General features: G+C 37.9%; 1 protein-coding gene across 1 annotated transcript in view; it reads left to right on the plus strand.

The window, feature by feature from the left end:
- The window catches only part of DOCK11 (dedicator of cytokinesis 11), a 509,230-nt gene that overhangs the window by 171,771 nt on the left and 320,635 nt on the right, over positions 1-16,824 (plus strand). Inside the window, 4 exon segments of the mRNA XM_045164356.1 lie at positions 19-201; positions 3,815-3,928; positions 6,218-6,433; positions 6,522-6,579. Coding sequence (XP_045020291.1) covers positions 19-201; positions 3,815-3,928; positions 6,218-6,433; positions 6,522-6,579 — 571 coding nt within the window.

Consider the following 16,824-nt stretch of genomic DNA (forward strand, 5'->3'; position numbering starts at 1 on the left):
GTTTTTCCTATTGTTTAGTTTCCCTCGGCCTTTTTCAAAGGAAGGGTAAACATGTGTGCTGCATTTTGCTACGAGGTTTTAAAGTGCTGCACGTCAAAGATTAGCTCAACCAGGAATGAAGCCTCTGCGCTTTTGTATCTTCTGATGAGAAACAACTTTGAATACACCAAAAGGAAAACCTTTTTAAGGACACATCTGCAGGTCAGTGAAAACCGAAGCTTCTCTTTCTTCTGTTCAATCTTTCGCCTCTCTACATTAAGATCTAGAGCTCCCCAGTCTAATACAAAGCTATTAGCCACAGGTGGCCATCTAGTACTTGAAATGTGTCTAGTCTCAATTCCGGACATATTGACTTTTGAACATTTAGTGCAAAGAAGTAAAATATCTCAATTGCTTTATATTGACTATATGTTGAAATGATATTTTGGATATATTGGTTTAAGTAAAATAAATCAAAATTCCCTTGTGTCGTTTTACTTTTTAATGTGGCTGCTAGACAATTCAATATTACACATGTGACTCATATCCTATTTCTACTGGACAACACGGCTTGAGAACAGAGATATTAAGAGCATAGTTTTCAGATCCCACAAGTATCACATACTGTGTGACCTTAGCAAGGACTTCTTTAGTCTCTCAGTACCTCAGATGCTTCATAAGTAAAACAGTGGTAAATATCCATACCTACCTCATATGGTTATGGTGAGTATTAAAGAGATGATTAAGTAACAAATGAAGTTACTTGTGTTTTATCATGTTCCAGCATGCCGAGTTAGTTAAGAAATGAGTGAAGTCTCAAAGTTTAGTGGAAAACATGGACTTTGGAAACATACCTACCTGGACTTAAATCATAGCTTAGCTACTTACTTAATATGTGACTTTAAGGAAGTTACTCCGGAGAAGGCAATGGCACCCCACTCCAGTACTCTTGCCTGGAAAATCCCATGGATGGAGGAGCCTGGTGGGCTGCAGTCCATGGGGTCGCTAAGAGTCGGACATGACTGAGCGACTTTACTTTTACTTTTCACTTTCATGCATTGGAGAAGGAAATGGCAGCCCACTCTAGTGTTCTTGCCTGGAGAGTCCCAGGGACGGGGGAGCCTGGTGGGCTGCCGTCTATGGAGTTGCACAGAGTCGGACACGACTGAAGCGACTTAGCAGCAGTGGCAGGGAAGTTACTCAGTTTGTCTTAACTATTTGCCTCATCTGTAAAATGACGCCAAGTATGTTTTAGCTTGTGGGGTTTATAATGACGGTTAAAAATAAAGTGTGTGTAGTGCCAGGCACAAAATGCCTAGCTCAGAATAGACACTTAGTATATGGCAGTTGTTATTCAACATCTCCATAATTTTTGCTTATGTGATGAAACAGGTGTGAACTGAAACACAGTTGGGAGTTCTTGGCTCAGTTGCCCTCTTTGTAATATGGGAAATGCTTGGTCATATTTCTATCTGTCCTGCCATGGTCAGTCCCATTGCATTTGTTTGTTGGAGACTGGGTTATAAATAAAGAAACGGCCATAAGTAGCTTTTTAGAAATGTCATGAGAGATGTGAAACTCTGATAGAAGTATATGCTTTCTGTAAAATGTTGTATCTAGTTATTTTTGGATACTAGGTCTAGCATTATATGTTAGGGTGTCTAATACTTGCTTTCATAGAGATGTCACTTGAATACCACCTTCTTCCAAAGCATTTCTGCAAATAGTGTGCTGATATTTTTGAATTTCCCTATTAGGGTCCATTCTTCTGTGTTAAAGCATCAATTTGTCTAAAGTCCTATATTCAAATAGAAATGAATTAATAAATTGCAGACTCTGGTTCTAAGTGCTAAATAAACTGATTAACTTCTAGTATTATGATTATGATCTTTTAAATCCTCACAACACTCTATAATGTAGGTATTGTTATTATCCCTATGTTGCCTTTAAGGAAAGTGAGGGACAGGGGGTTAATTCATTTTCTCAAAGGCATTCAGTGCATAATTGATAAAGTCAAAGTTTGAATCTAGGTCAGTTGGACTCAAGAGCCTACACCCAACTCCTACAGCATCTTGCTTATCAGGGCCAGGGGTAAAGCTTCTGGCCACTAACACCTTAGCCTGAATCATATAAGCATTCATTAAAGGGAGCCTGAGAGATTTAAAAGCACCATGCATACATGCTCAGTTGCTTCAGTCATGTCTGACTCTTTGTGACCCTATGGACTACAGATCACCAGGCTCCTCTCTTAATGGGATTCTCCAGCCAAAAATACTGGAGTGGCTTGCCATGCCTTCTTCCAGGGCATCTTCCTGACCCTGGGATCAAACTGACATCTCCTGCACTGCAGGCAGATTCTTTACAGCTGAGCCATCATTGAGGCCTAGAAGCACCATTACATGGCATTATACTGTTATCATTATGTAATGTATAGGCTATAACATGTACTACTGTCTATAAACTATTTAGATAGGCCCTAGTCAGAAACAAAGGAGAGAGCTGAGGCACTGGAGTTGGAAGTCCAGCACACTGAGATAGACTAGTGAAAAGAAATAAGAAACCATCAAAGAAATGTCATTTATTCCCAACTTTGCCAAAACTACTAACTAGCAAACATACTGAAGGTAGATACCTGTATCTACCATTGTATCAGTTCACTAATTATGAAAACGGTTTCAGGTCTAGATGTGCTATGAGGTTGGAAGATTTTTCACATCAAACCAAGAGAACTCTGAATAAAATTTGAAACTAGGAACCTCCATTGATCTATAATTCTGGTTTTGTGCCAATACCATACTGTCTTGATTACTGTAGCTTTGTAGTATAGTCAGAAGTCAGCAAGGTTGATTCCTCTAGCTCCATTTATCTTTCTCAAGGTTGCTTTGGCTATTTGGGGTCTTTTGTGTTTCCGTACATATTGTAAAATTTTTTGTTCTAGTTCTGTGAAAAATGCCATTGGTAATTTGATAGGGATTGCATTGCATCTGTAGATTGCTTTGGGTAGTATGGGTATGGTCATTTTCACAACATTGATTTTTTTTCCAATCCACGAACATGGTGTATCTCTCCATCTATTTGTGTTGTGTTTGATTTCTTTCATCAGTGTCTTATAGTTTTCTGCCTTTGAGTCTTTTGTCCCTTTAGGTAGGTTTATTCCTAGGTTTTTACTCTTGTTGTTGAAGTAGTGAAGGAGTTGTTCCTTAATTTCTCTCTGATTTTTCATTGTTAGTGTATAGGAATGCAAGGGATTTCTCTGTATTAAGTTTGTTTGTATCTTGTAGCTTTACTGAAGTTGATATTTCTTTTTTATGATATGGCTTTGTCTTTAGCTTAAAAAAATTTTTTTTTGTTTATGTTTACCTGTGCTGGATTCTTCATTGCTGTGTAGCCCTTTCTCTATTTGCAATGAGTAGGGGCTGCTCGTCATTGCTGTGTGCCAGCTTCTCATTGCAGTGGCTTCTCATGTTGCAGAGCATGGACTCTAGGACACGCAGGCTTCAGTAGCCGTGGCATGTGGGCTCAGTAGTTATAGCTCACGGGCTCCTGAGTGCAGACGCACTAGTTGTGGCGCAGTGCTCTGTGGCATGTGGATCTTCCCGAACCAGGAATCGAACCCATGTCTCCAGCATTGGCAGGCAGATTCTGAAGCCCCTACCATTGCTGTTTCAATAGAAGAATTTAAACCCCTCATATAAGAAGAAAGCAGCTTTTCTTGGAACTCTAATATCTTTAAAAGAAGCATTTTGTATGAATGCCTATGGGTTTGTACATTGAAGAAAACAAGCAACATGTGTTCAAAAGACATTTGAAAGATGGTGTTTTCTTCTTTCCACAGATAATAATTGCTGTAAGCCAGCTGATAGCAGATGTAGCACTAAGTGGAGGATCGAGATTTCAGGAGTCTTTATTCATTATCAATAACTTTGCAAACAGTGACAGACCTATGAAGGTATGTTCTCACTGTAAGTGAAAAATTAGAACCATGTTCACTCTCAGGGGAGTTTCACTTCTCAAGGTAAACTGTGCATTGGATTCATAACTTTTATATAGTATCAAGTGTACAGAATGTGAGCTTCACAGGTCAAGGCTTTGTCTAGTCCATCCCTGTACCTCTAGCTCCTAGAACACTGCCAGGTACACAGTAAATATTCAGTATTAGTTGAATGGATGGATGAATGACTATACTGTGTATACTTAATTATGATAGGATTTGAATTTTTTCTGGGGTTGAGTTTTAAACTCACTCAACAAAGAAATGGGTTTTTTTCAACCGTTGTTACCATTTATAAGATTGGTTAATTAAACACTGAGTTGGAAATTTCACAAAACATCACTTTCTAGAGTTGCTGATAGCTGCTGGATCCTTTGTCAGCAGATGAGAAATGGCACAGACGGGATTCATTACTACATGATATTCTGAGATGAAAGAATTATCTGTTAACTGGGGCTTGCCAGAGATACTCATTGGCAAACCCATGTTCAAGGCTATCGTTCTTAGGTAGCCGTTGGCTGAGGTAAAACCCATGACCCTGACCACCACTCCTCAGACCTACCTATATATTTAAAACCTAAAACATTGTAAAAGTTTATTTGTTGTTCTGTTGTATGGAGAGTAGGTTGTGTTCTTCAGTGATGTACATGTAGAAGGGAAGAAGACTCCTTTGCCAATAGAGAATGTTTCCTCCCAGAGGAATCGTCCCTGTTCTTGGGAAAGGTCATCTTCCAGCATAATTTGACAATTTGTGTAAAATCTGGAAAAAAAAAGTTTGCAGTCATAGCATACTTGATGTTTGGGATGTGTCGAATCTTTGTACCAAAACATATTCCTATAGGAATGTTGCTTAGACTGAAAAAAACAAAAAACACTGAATAGTGCCAGCCAGTCTCAGGCTGGGAAAATAGAACTTTTCAGCCAGTTCAAACTTTTCAGCCAGTTCTACTGGTTCTTTAGGAAATCAGTATATGCTCCAACTAATCCCATGAGCACAGAAATAGCTTATGTCCTTTAGCATCTTTTACTCATACCCTAAGAGTATTTTCCATTTTTTACCTTCCTTAATTCCATGTTATATAAAAGTTAGACTGCCAGCTTTTTCAAAGTAAATGGGGTTTGTTTTAGCCCTCCGTGATAGGAAATCTTTTTCATGACTCATTTGTGAAATGACAGTTTTATTCTGGTAGGGCAATCATTACCAATAAACTCTATTACAACAAAGGTATAGCTTTCTCCCAGTAAATTAAACCTCTATTAATGTATATGAAGAGACTTTATACACACACACACACACACACACACACACACACACACAAACACACACACACACACCAATAACAATTTTTAAAAGTCATCTTTAAAGAAGACTCTCTTGAAAATTATTTTCTCCACCTTTGGTGATATTCACATTGAAAAGCTCCCTAAGGCCTGTACCTGTCCCTACTCCTCTTCTCAGAACCCGACATATAATTGTGATTACTCCAGTGGGGTGAATAGGAAACTCTAACTTCCTATTTTTGAAGACAAAAGCAACCCTTTAAGAGAAAGTAATGATGTATTTAACTTCTTCAGAGTGTTCTGTGATTCATAAACTCTTATTTCCATAATTGGAAATTGGTTTTCATGTTAATGCATATGGAAGTGGGTCGATGGAAGAGTGACTAAGGTCATGAGCTCTGTAGCCTAACTGCGTGGATGTCAGTCCTGTCTCTACCACTTACCAACTTCATGACTTTGGCCAGACTACTTAACTGCTGTGTATCTCAGTTTTCCCACTGGTAAAATGAATTATGATAGTCTTAATTCATAATGTTGTTATAAAGTTTAAACATGTAAAGTGCCCTGGCCTCTGCTTGGTACATAGTAAGATACCAATTTTTAGTTACTATTGTAACTAAAATTACACAGTAAAAGTGAATATGGATTACCTTAATTGACATTGAATTGACAGCAGAGGAGGTGGGGTTCAAAACCAGATAGTCTGGCTCCAGAGTCTGTACTTTTATGTGTTAGGAATATACTACCATCAAACTCAGTGCTTTTGAAGCCTGAGATAGTAGAATATTGTTTAAAGAATTAATTTAAAACTCTTTAGGCATGCCTACATGCCAAGAACCAAGAACCTAATACCAAGATTCCTCACAAGGGGTAAAAGTTCTATGTTATTCCCAGGATGGGCTGCTTAGGCTTAGAGCACACGGATAACATTGAAAAACATGTCTTTTTTGTTTGTTTTGATATTAGGCAACTGCTTTTCCCTCAGAAGTCAAAGACTTGACCAAGAGAATCCGTACTGTTCTTATGGCCACAGCTCAAATGAAGGAGCATGAGAAGGACCCCGAAATGCTAATTGATCTCCAGTATAGTTTAGCCAAGTCCTACGCAAGTACCCCAGAGCTCAGGAAAACCTGGCTTGATAGCATGGCCAAGATTCATATAAAAAATGGAGATTTTTCAGAGGTAACTACTTATGACTTTGTCCTAAACACAAGCCTTCCCAAACCCCTGGAGCACAATCTCACGGTTCCTTTTTTGTCTCCTTTTCCAGGCAGCAATGTGTTATGTCCATGTAGCAGCTTTGGTTGCAGAGTTTCTTCATCGAAAAAGTAAGATATTTCTGTTCATCAAGTCAAGGAGAACTTCAGTTAGCCCAAGGAGTTTTATCTTTGTAGCTTGCAGCTATGAATGGGATATGATTGAGCTCTGAAAATATGCTCACCTTTCATCTCGCTCACTGTTGAACAGAAGTTGTTCTAAAAGAAAACTGGATTGTTCATTTGCCTTCTGCTTTCATTAAGAGTGCAAGAATAAGTTAAATAGTACAGAGCCAGGCCTGATGCCCAATTTCCAAGACTGTCTCCCTGGAAGACTGCCACAGATTAAATTCTTCTCAGGGCTTATGGGAAGCTCTGGATAATATACATCACTTATTTTCCCCTGTCTGCCCCAACTTTACCAACAACTGTCCACGAATTATATCTCTACAGCCATTTTAGTATAACTGTATCTTGGTATTAAAAGGGAGTTGAGAGGACTTCCCTGCACTCCCAGTGCAGGGCTCATGTTCTGTTCCTGGTCAGGAAATCAGATCCTTCATGCCGCAACTAAAGGTCTCACCTGCTACGACTAAGACCCAGTGCAGGCAAAGAAAGAAAGAAAGATATTTTTAAAAATGCTAAAAAGACAAAAATGGGAGTTTACATATCAGCTATATGGCCCTATAATATGTCGTTTGTTTGTATACCCATCTCAAGAACAATTTGGCATCCATACATGCAGGAAGTGCCTTTGTGGGAGCTGTGGCATCCAGCCCCACATACCAAGGGCCCTGGGAGGAATTTTACCCACCCATGTATCAGGTAATGGGCAGACAGACCTGTGTTCTGTCTGTGGACCTTGCAGTGGCCTATGAGCTGGCTCCAGCCCCTGTCAGCTGCAGTCTAGGATCCCCTGGAGAATACTTGCTTTAGATAATCACCCACAGACAAGAAAGCCTTGGGGGAAGTCCAGAAGTCCAGTGGAGAAGTTCCAGCATGCTATTGGAGCAAGAATTATACAAGTTTGAATGCATTGAAGAGGGTAAGAGGAATAGTTTGATTTATTCATGTCACCTTTTCCACAGGGTGGCACAGCTCAGTGCCAAGAGAGACTTTCTCACCTTTGATTTCTAATGCATGGAAAAGTGAGAGCATATGAAGGGGTGCTGTTTTTCCCAGCAGCACAGGATGCTCCCAAAGAGGCCCATTTCTCTCTTGCTCCATCTAGAGTAGTGAGTTGTGAGCTGAATGATGGAGGCAGGAAGAGGCTGAGGGAGCAGTAGATAGGATTCTTAGAGTGCATTACACGCAAACAGACCCTACTAACCACATCATGGACTCCATGAAAAAGCCTGCCAACAGATCCCTAGAGATATTTAGCCTGTGGATCCCCCACTGGCCCACAGGCACCTCCTGTGCTCCATGTGCCTCAACCACACTCTCCTCCATCCTGTAGCTGGATGTGTGTGCTTGCTGCTGAAGGCAGTGAGCGTCAGCTCTCACAGAGGGCTAGTGAGCTTGTGCAGAAAGCCAGCCAGAGTTTGTGGGCCTGGGAGAGACCACAAGTAGCACCACCATTGGGAAATCAAATGAGACACTGTTAGCACCTGGCCTTGTGTGTTACATGATGGAGAAAAAACATATGTGCTCATGAATTCTGTCATATATGGGAGCCAGAATTGCAGAGCAGGTGTATCCATAGAAGGTCTGTGAAAGCCTCAGAATCCCTAGCAGGACAGATGGAAAGTATTTCTCACCCTCAGTCAGTAAAATTGGTTGAAGGTGGCTGCCATTTAAAATGTGAAGATAGTAATGCAAAATTTCAAGGAACATGAAAAATGAAGGAAATATGACACCTCCAAAGGATCATAATAATCTTATAGTAAGAAAGACATGGAGAGCTGCAATTTATCTAATAAAGAATTCAAAATAGCTTTTCTAAGGAAGCTCAATGAGCTACAATAAAACAGAAAATTTAGCAAAATCAGGAAAGTAATACACAGATAAAATGAGGAGTTAAACAGAGATGGAAATCTCATAAAAAGAACCAAACATTTTCTGGCACTTATGAATACAATGAATGAAGTTAAAACTGAAATAGAGAGTATTAAAAACAGAATGGATCAAGGAGAAGAAATAATCTGCATTAAAATACTAGACCTTTGAAATTATTGAGGCAGAGGAGAAGATAAGGATGAAGAGTAAAGAAAGCATATGTGATCTGTGGGATGCTATCAGCAGAAACCTTACAGGCTAGGAGAGGGTAGGATGATATTTTTCAAGTTCTGAAAGGAAAAAATAACTGCCAACCAAGGATACTTCATCCAGCAAATTTGTCCTTCAGAAATGGACAGATGAGTACTTTTCCAGGAAAACAAAAGCTGAGGGAGTCCATCACCACTAGACCTGTCTTCCAAGAAATGCTGAGAAAAGTTCTTCCTGTTGATGTGAAAGGATGCTAATTAGTACTATGGAAACATGAAATGGATCCATATGAATGGATGAAGAAGACAAGGCACATGTAGTCAATGGAAAGAAGGGAATCCTACCATTTGTGACAACACGGCTGGACCTTGAGGATATCATGCTAAGTGAAATAAATCTGAGAAAGAGAAAGACAAATACTGTACAATCTTACTTATACGTGGAATCTTAAGCCAAACTTGGAGCTGCAGAAAGTAGAATGGTGGTAGCCAGAGGGGTGCCAAAAGTAGGGCGATTTTGGTCAAAGGGTACAAATTTCCACCTACAGGATGAATATGTTCTGGATATCTAATGTATATAGTGATTACAGTGAAGTAGATTTTGGTATATACTTGAACGTTGCTAAGAAAGTAGGTCTTGAATGTTTTTACTCTGTCCAAAATGGTAACTATGTGTGGTGATGAACTCTAGTGTGGTAATCACTTCACAATATATACATGTATCAAATGAACACATACACCTTAAATGTACACAGTGATCATAACAATTGTGTCTCATTAGAGCTGGGGCTGGTATAGGGCTGGCAGGGGGGCATCCACAAAAGGAGGCATGGTCTTAAAGGGCTCAGGATTCCACAAGTCTAATTCAGGAATCTGCCTGAACGCTTCTCTTTCCAAAATTAGTATTCTTGACTACTGTAACAACTACTTAAATAGTAAAACAGTTAAGAGAACAGATACACATATATGTATGGCTGCGCCCTTTGCTGTCCACCTGAAACTGTCACAGGATTATTATCTGGCTCTACTCCAATACAAAATAAAAAGTTTTTAAAAACTGATTGACATTGGGCACTGCAAAGACATCTCCTACTGTCGATCATAATTGCCAAGCTATTGGGTTGGCCAAAAACTTCATTTTGGTTTCTTGTAACATCATATGGAAAACCCCAATAGAACTTTTTGGCCAACTCAGTATTTCCTTGAAGGCAGTCAAATGAGTAACATTACTGGAAAATGAAGCTATCTTGTGGAAGTCACATCACTCTGGTTTTGGCTATGAGAACACAACCATGTTTTATATTTTAATTCCAAAATTTCTGTAGTTAACCAGGTATTTTTCTTCACAAACAAAATGGCATAACTAAAATGATCCATTTTATTTGCATATTAAATTAACCACCTTCTGTTTGGTACTGAATTTCTTTTCAACAATCATATGTTTGAAATTGACATGCTCTAGTATTTTCTTTTTAGTACATATGTGGTTTTAAAGTGGAGAACAAGATTAAGTATCAAAAGAAGGCCTTGTTTGAGGCTTTTCCCTACATCACTGGTATGCCTGTGAAATTGCCGTAAAAACAAATACTGAAATTGCACATCTGCAGTTAACAATAAACTAACAAATATGAAACCCCTAAACACAACTAATTAAGGTTTTAGGTATGTCTTTCAGATATATAAGGTGAATATTATCTCATCTTTTCAATTAGTAGAAATTTGAAATAAGAGTTTTATGTCTACTAAGTATAAACCTACACCCATTCGATATTGAAAATAGTTAACTATATTAAAGTATTTCCTTATAATTTTTTCAGAGGGGCAAAGACCTTAAAACTAAGCAAAAATCAAGAATTATTTCTCTCCATTATCAGTTCTTAAGCTTTAGAATTTTAACTATAGGATTGGAGAAAACAGGAACTGAAATATATAAATTTGCTGTGAATTTTTTTGGACATTAGCTTGAGGCAGCCAGCCTGAACAGCAAACAATGTGACATGTTTCAAGAAGTGGAAACAGTGCTTTTAACCGATCGTTTAAATACTTATTTTACAAAACCTTCAAGGGTTGTGGTTTTGTTTGTTTGTTTGTTTCAGAATTTATCCTTTGTAGAAATCAAAGAGCCCTTCTCTGCACAGGAAAAGATGTTTTGCATTTTAACAAAAGTAATGTTAAATTTAGGAGAAGTTTACATGTTTATTTATAGGTACCATCCATTTTTAAGCCTGGAAAATTCTACTGACTTAAACTAGAAAATCTTATTCTGAAATTGTGGCAGTAGTAAAATCCTTCGAGTTTCCCTCCCTTCACTTCTTTCATTCCAATGATCTGAAACACCTGATTTTGTTAATTTTCTGATTAAAGTAAGATAGTCATGCCAAGCTAAACCACTAGTGTTAAAACACAAGTTAAAATCTTAATCTGTTAACCTGTCTTCTAGTCTGAGAAGTTCATAACCTAGGTAAGACCTGGATATTCACAAAGTAAATAAAAGTACATTTGAGTGCAGGACTGAAAGAAAAATTTCCATTTACACTTAAGACAAAGTTATTTATCAAAAATAATAGAGCAATTGTAGAAGCCTTTGATTTCTGTCAAATATCCTTTTATGATTAAGACAAAATCTCTGACATATCAATTGCCAAAATTTTTCAGTTTTCTCAACGTTGTATGCAATTTCTCTTGAAGTCATCATAAAGCTTTCTTTTTCATCAAGATGGAATGAAATGCTACAGCTGATGCATTGGAGACAGATGTTCTCCTGTTTAGAGTTTTTTTTTTTTTTAATATTTTTAAATTTTATTTTATTTTTAAACTTTACATAATTGTATTACTTTTGCCAAATATCAAAATGAATCCGCCACAGGTATACATGTGTTCCCCATCCTGAACCCTCCTCCCTCCTCCCTCCCCATTCCATCCCTCTGGGTCGTTCCAGTGCACCAGCCCCAAGCATGCAGTATCGTGCATCGAACCTGGACTGGCAACTCATTTCATACATGATATTTTACATGTTTCAATGCCATTCTCCCAAATCTTCCCACCCTCTCCCTCTCCCACAGAGTCCATACGACTGTTCTATACATCAGTGTCTCTTTTGCTGTCTCATACACAGGGTTACTGTTACCATCTTTCTAAATTCCATATATATGCGTTAGTATACTGTATTGGTGTTTTTCTTTCTGGCTTACTTCACTCTGTATAATAGGCTCCAGTTTCATCCACCTCATTAGAACTGATTCAAATATATTCTTTTTAATGGCTGAGTAATACTCCATTGTGTATATGTACCATTGCTTTCTTATCCATTCATCTGCTGATGGACATCTAGGTTGCTTCCATGTCCTGGCTATTATAAACAGTGCTGCGATGAACATTGGGGTACACGTGTCTCTTTCCCTTCTGGTTTCCTCAGTGTGTATGCCCAGCAGTGGGATTGCTGGATCATAAGGCAGTTCTATTTCCAGTTTTTTAAGGAATCTCCACACTGTTCTCCATAGTGGCTGTACTAGTTTGCATTCCCACCAACAGTGTAAGAGGGTTCCCTTTTCTCCACACCCTCTCCAGCATTTATTACTTGTAGACTTTTGGATGGCAGCCATTCTGACTGGTGTGAAAGGGTACCTCATAGTGGTTTTGATTTGCATTTCTCTGATAATGAGTGATGTTGAGCATGTTTTCATGTGTTTGTTAGCCATCTGTATGTCTTCTTTGGAGAAATGTCTATTTAGTTCTTTGGCCCATTTTTTGATTGGGTCATTTATTTTTCTGGAGTTGAGCTGTAGGAGTTGCTTGTATATTCTCGAGATTAGTTGTTTGTCAGTTGCTTCATTTGCTATTATCTTCTCCCATTCTGAAGGCTGTCTTTTCACCTTGCTAATAGTTTCCTTTGATGTGCAGAAGCTTTTAAGGTTAATTAGGTCCCATTTGTTTATTTTGGCTTTTATTTCCAATATTCTGGGAGGTGGGTCATAGAGGATCCTGCTGTGATGTATGTGGGAGAGGGTTTTGCCTATGTTCTCCTCTAGGAGTTTTATAGTTTCTGGTCTTACGTTTAGATCTTTAATCCATTTTGAGTTTATTTTTGTGTATGGTGTTAGAAAGTGTTCTAGTTTCATTCTTTTACAAGTGGTTGACCAGATTTCCCAGCACCACTTGTTAAAGAGATTGTCTTTCATCCATTGTATATTCTTGCCTCCTTTGTCAAAGATAAGGTGTCCATATGTGCGTGGATTTATCTCTGGGCTTTCTATTTTGTTCCATTGATCTATATTTCTGTCTTTGTGCCAGTACCATACTGTCTTGATAACTCTGGCTTTGTAGTAGAGCCTGAAGTCAGGTAGGTTGATTCCTCCAGTTCCATTCTTCTTTCTCAAGATCGCTTTGGCTATTCGAGCCTGAAGTCAGGTAGGTTGATTCCTCCAGTTCCATTCTTCTTTCTCAAGATCGCTTTGGCTATTCAAGGTTTTTTGTATTTCCATACAAATTGTGAAATTATTTGTTCTAGCTCTGTGAAGAATGCTGTTGGTAGCTTGATAGGGATTGCATTGAATCTATAGATTGCTTTGGGTAGTATACTCATTTTCACTATATTGATTCTTCCAATCCATGAACATGGTATATTTCTCCATCTGTTAGTGTCCTCTTTGATTTCTTCACCAGTGTTTTATAGTTTTCTATATATAGATCTTAGTTTCTTTAGGTAGATATATTCCTAAGTATTTTATTCTTTCCGTTGCAATGGTGAATGGAATTGTTTCCTTAATTTCTCTTTCTGTTTTCTCATTATTAGTGTATAGGAATGCAAGGGATTTCTGGGTGTTGATTTTATATCCTGCAACTTTACTATAGTCATTGATTAGTTCTAGTAATTTTCTGGTGGAGTCTTTAGGGTTTCTATGTAGAGGATCATGTCATCTGCAAACAGTGAGAGCTTACTTCTTCTTTTCCAATTTGGATTCCTTTTATTTCTTTTTCTGCTCTGATTGCTGTGGCCAAAACTTCCAAAACTATGTTGAATTGTAATGGTGAAAGGGGCACCCTTGTCTTGTTCCTGACTTAGAGGAAATGCTTTCAATTTTTCACCATTGAGGATAATGTTTGCTGTGGGTTGTCATATATAGCTTTTATTATGTTGAGGTATGTTCCTTCTATTCCTGCTTTCTGGGGAGTTTTTATCATAAATGGATGTTGAATTTTGTCAAAGGCTTTCTCTGCATCTATTGAGATAATCATATGGTTTTTATTTTTCAATTTGTTAATGTGGTGTGTTACATTGATTGATTTGTGGATATTGAAGAGTCCTTGCATCCCTGGGATAAAGCGCACTTGGTCATGGTGTATGATCTTTTCAATGTGTTGTTGGATTCTGATGGCTAGAATTTTGTTAAGGATTTTGCATCTATGTTCATCAGTGATATTGGCCTGTAGTTTTCTTTTTTTGTGGGATCTTTGTCAGGTTTTGGTATTAGGGTGATGGTGGCCTCATAGATGAGTTTGGAAGTTTACCATCCTCTGCAATTTTCTGGAAGAGTTTGAGCAGGACAGGTGTTAGCTCTTCTCTAAATTTTGGTAGAATTCAGCTGTGAAGCCGTCTGGACCTGGGCTTTTGTTTGCTGGAAGATTTTGATTACAGTTTCAATTTCCGTGCTTGTGATGGGTCTGTTAAGATTTTCTATTTCTTCCTGGTCGAGTTTTGGAAAGTTGTACTTTTCTAAGAATTTGTCCATTTCTTCCACATTGTCCATTTTATTGGCATATAATTGTTGATAGTATTCTCTTATGATCCTTTGTATTTCTGTGTTGTCTTTTGTGATCTCTCCATTTTCATTTCTAATTTTATTGATTTGATTTTTCTCCCTTTGTTTCTTGATGAGTCTGGCTAATGGTTTGTCAATTTATTTATCCTTTCAAAGAACCAGCTTTTGGTTTTGTTGATTTTTGCTATGATCTCTTTTGTTTCTTTAGTATTTATTCTGCTCTAAGTTTTAAGATTTCTTTCCTTCTACTAACTCTGGGGTTCTTCATTTCTTCCTTTTCTAGTTGCTTTAGGTGTAGAGTTAGGTTATTTATTTGACTTTTTTCTTGTTTCTTGAGGTGTGCCTGTATTGCTATGAACTTTCCCCTTAGGACTGCTTTTACCGTGTCCCACAGGTTTTGGTTGTTGTGTTTTTGTTTTCATTCGTTTCTATGCAAATTTTGATTTCTTTTTTGATTTCTTCTGTGATTTGTGGTTATTCAACAGCGTGTTGTTCAGCCTCCATATGTTGGAATTTTTAATAGTTTTTCTCCTGAATTGAGATATCTAATCTTACTGCATTGTGGTCAGAAAAGATGCTTGGAATGATTTCTATTTTTTTGAATTTACCAAGGCTAGCTTTATGGCCCAGGATGTGATCTATCCTGGAGAAGGTTCCATGTGCGCTTGAGAAAAGGTCAACTTCATCGTTTGGGGATGAAATGTCCTATAGATATCAATTAGGTCTAACTGGTCTATTGTATCATTTAAAGTTTGTGTTTCCTTGTTAATTTTCCTTTAGTTGATCTATCCATAGGTGTGAGTGGGGTATTAAAGTCTCCCACTATTATTGTGTTATTGTTAATTTCTCCTTTCATACTTGTTAGCATTTGTCTTACGTACTGCGGTGCTCCCGTGTTTGGTGCATATATATTTATAATTGTATATCTTCTTCTTGGATTGATCCTTGATCATTATGTAGTGACCTTCTTTGTCTCTTTCACAGCCTTTGTTTTAAAGTCTATTTTATCTGATATGAGTATTGCTACTCCTGCTTTCTTTTGGTCCCTATTTGCATGGAAATCTTTTTCCAGCCCTTCACTTTCAGTCTGTATGTGTCCCCTGTTTTGAGGTGTGGTCTCTTGTAGACAACATATGTAGGGGTCTTGTTTTTGTATCCATTCAGCCAGTCTTTGTCTTTTGGTTGGGGCATTCAACCCATTTACGTTTAAGGTAATTACTGATAAGTATGATCCTGTTGCCATTTACTTTATTGTTTTGGGTTTGAATTTATACACCGTTTTGTGTTTCTTGTCTAGAGAATATCCTTTAGTATTGTTGGAGAGTTGGTTTGGTGGTGCAGAATTCTCTCAGCTTTTGCTTGTCTGAAAAGCTTTGATTTCTCCTTCATACTTGAATGAGATCCTTGCTGGGTACAATAATCTGGGCTGTAGGTTATTTTCTTTCATCATTTTAAGTATATCTTGCCATTCCCTCCTGGCTTGAAGAGTTTCTATTGAAAGATCAGCTGTTATCCTTATGGGTATTCCCTTGTGTGTTATTTGTTGTTTTTCCCTTGCTGCTTTTAACATTTGTTTTTTGTGTTTGATCTTTGTTAATTTGATTAATATGTGTCTTGGGGTGTTTCACCTTGGGTTTATCCTGTTTGGGACTCTCTGGGTTTCTTGGACTTGGGTGATTATTTCCTTCCCCATTTTAGGGAAGTTTTCAACTATTATCTCCTCAAGTATTTTCTCATGGTCTTTCTTTTTGTCTTCTTCTTCTGGGACCCCTATGATTCGAATGTTGTAGCGTTTAATATTGTCCTGGAGGTCTCTGAGATTGTCCTCATTTCGTTTAATTCGTTTTTCTTTTATCCTCTCTGATTCATTTATTTCTACTATTGTATCTTCTAATTCACTAATCCTATCTTCTGCCTCTGTTATTCTACTATTTGTTGCCTCCAGAGTGTTTTTAATTTCACTTATTGCATTATTCATTATATATTGACTTTTATTTCTTCTAAGTCCTTGTTAAACCTTTCTTGCATCTTCTCAATCCTTGCCTCCAGGCTATTTATCTGTGATTCCATTTTAATTTCAAGATTTGGATCAATTTCACTATCATTATTCGGAATTCTTTTTCAGGTAGATTGCCTATCTCTTCCTCTTTGTTTGGTTTGGTGGGCATTTATCCTGTTCCTTTATCTGCTGGCTATTCCTCTATCTTCATTGTTTAAATTGCTGAGTTTGGGGTGTCCTTTCTGTATTCTGGCAGTTTGTGGAATTCTCTTTATTGTGGCATTTCCTTGCTGTGTGTGGGTTTGTACAGGTGTCTTGTCAAGGTTTCCTGGTTAGGGAAGCTTGTGTCGAT

Source organism: Bubalus bubalis, chromosome X (genome assembly GCF_019923935.1).
Source record: "Bubalus bubalis isolate 160015118507 breed Murrah chromosome X, NDDB_SH_1, whole genome shotgun sequence".
NCBI classification, from domain to species: Eukaryota; Metazoa; Chordata; class Mammalia; order Artiodactyla; family Bovidae; genus Bubalus; species Bubalus bubalis.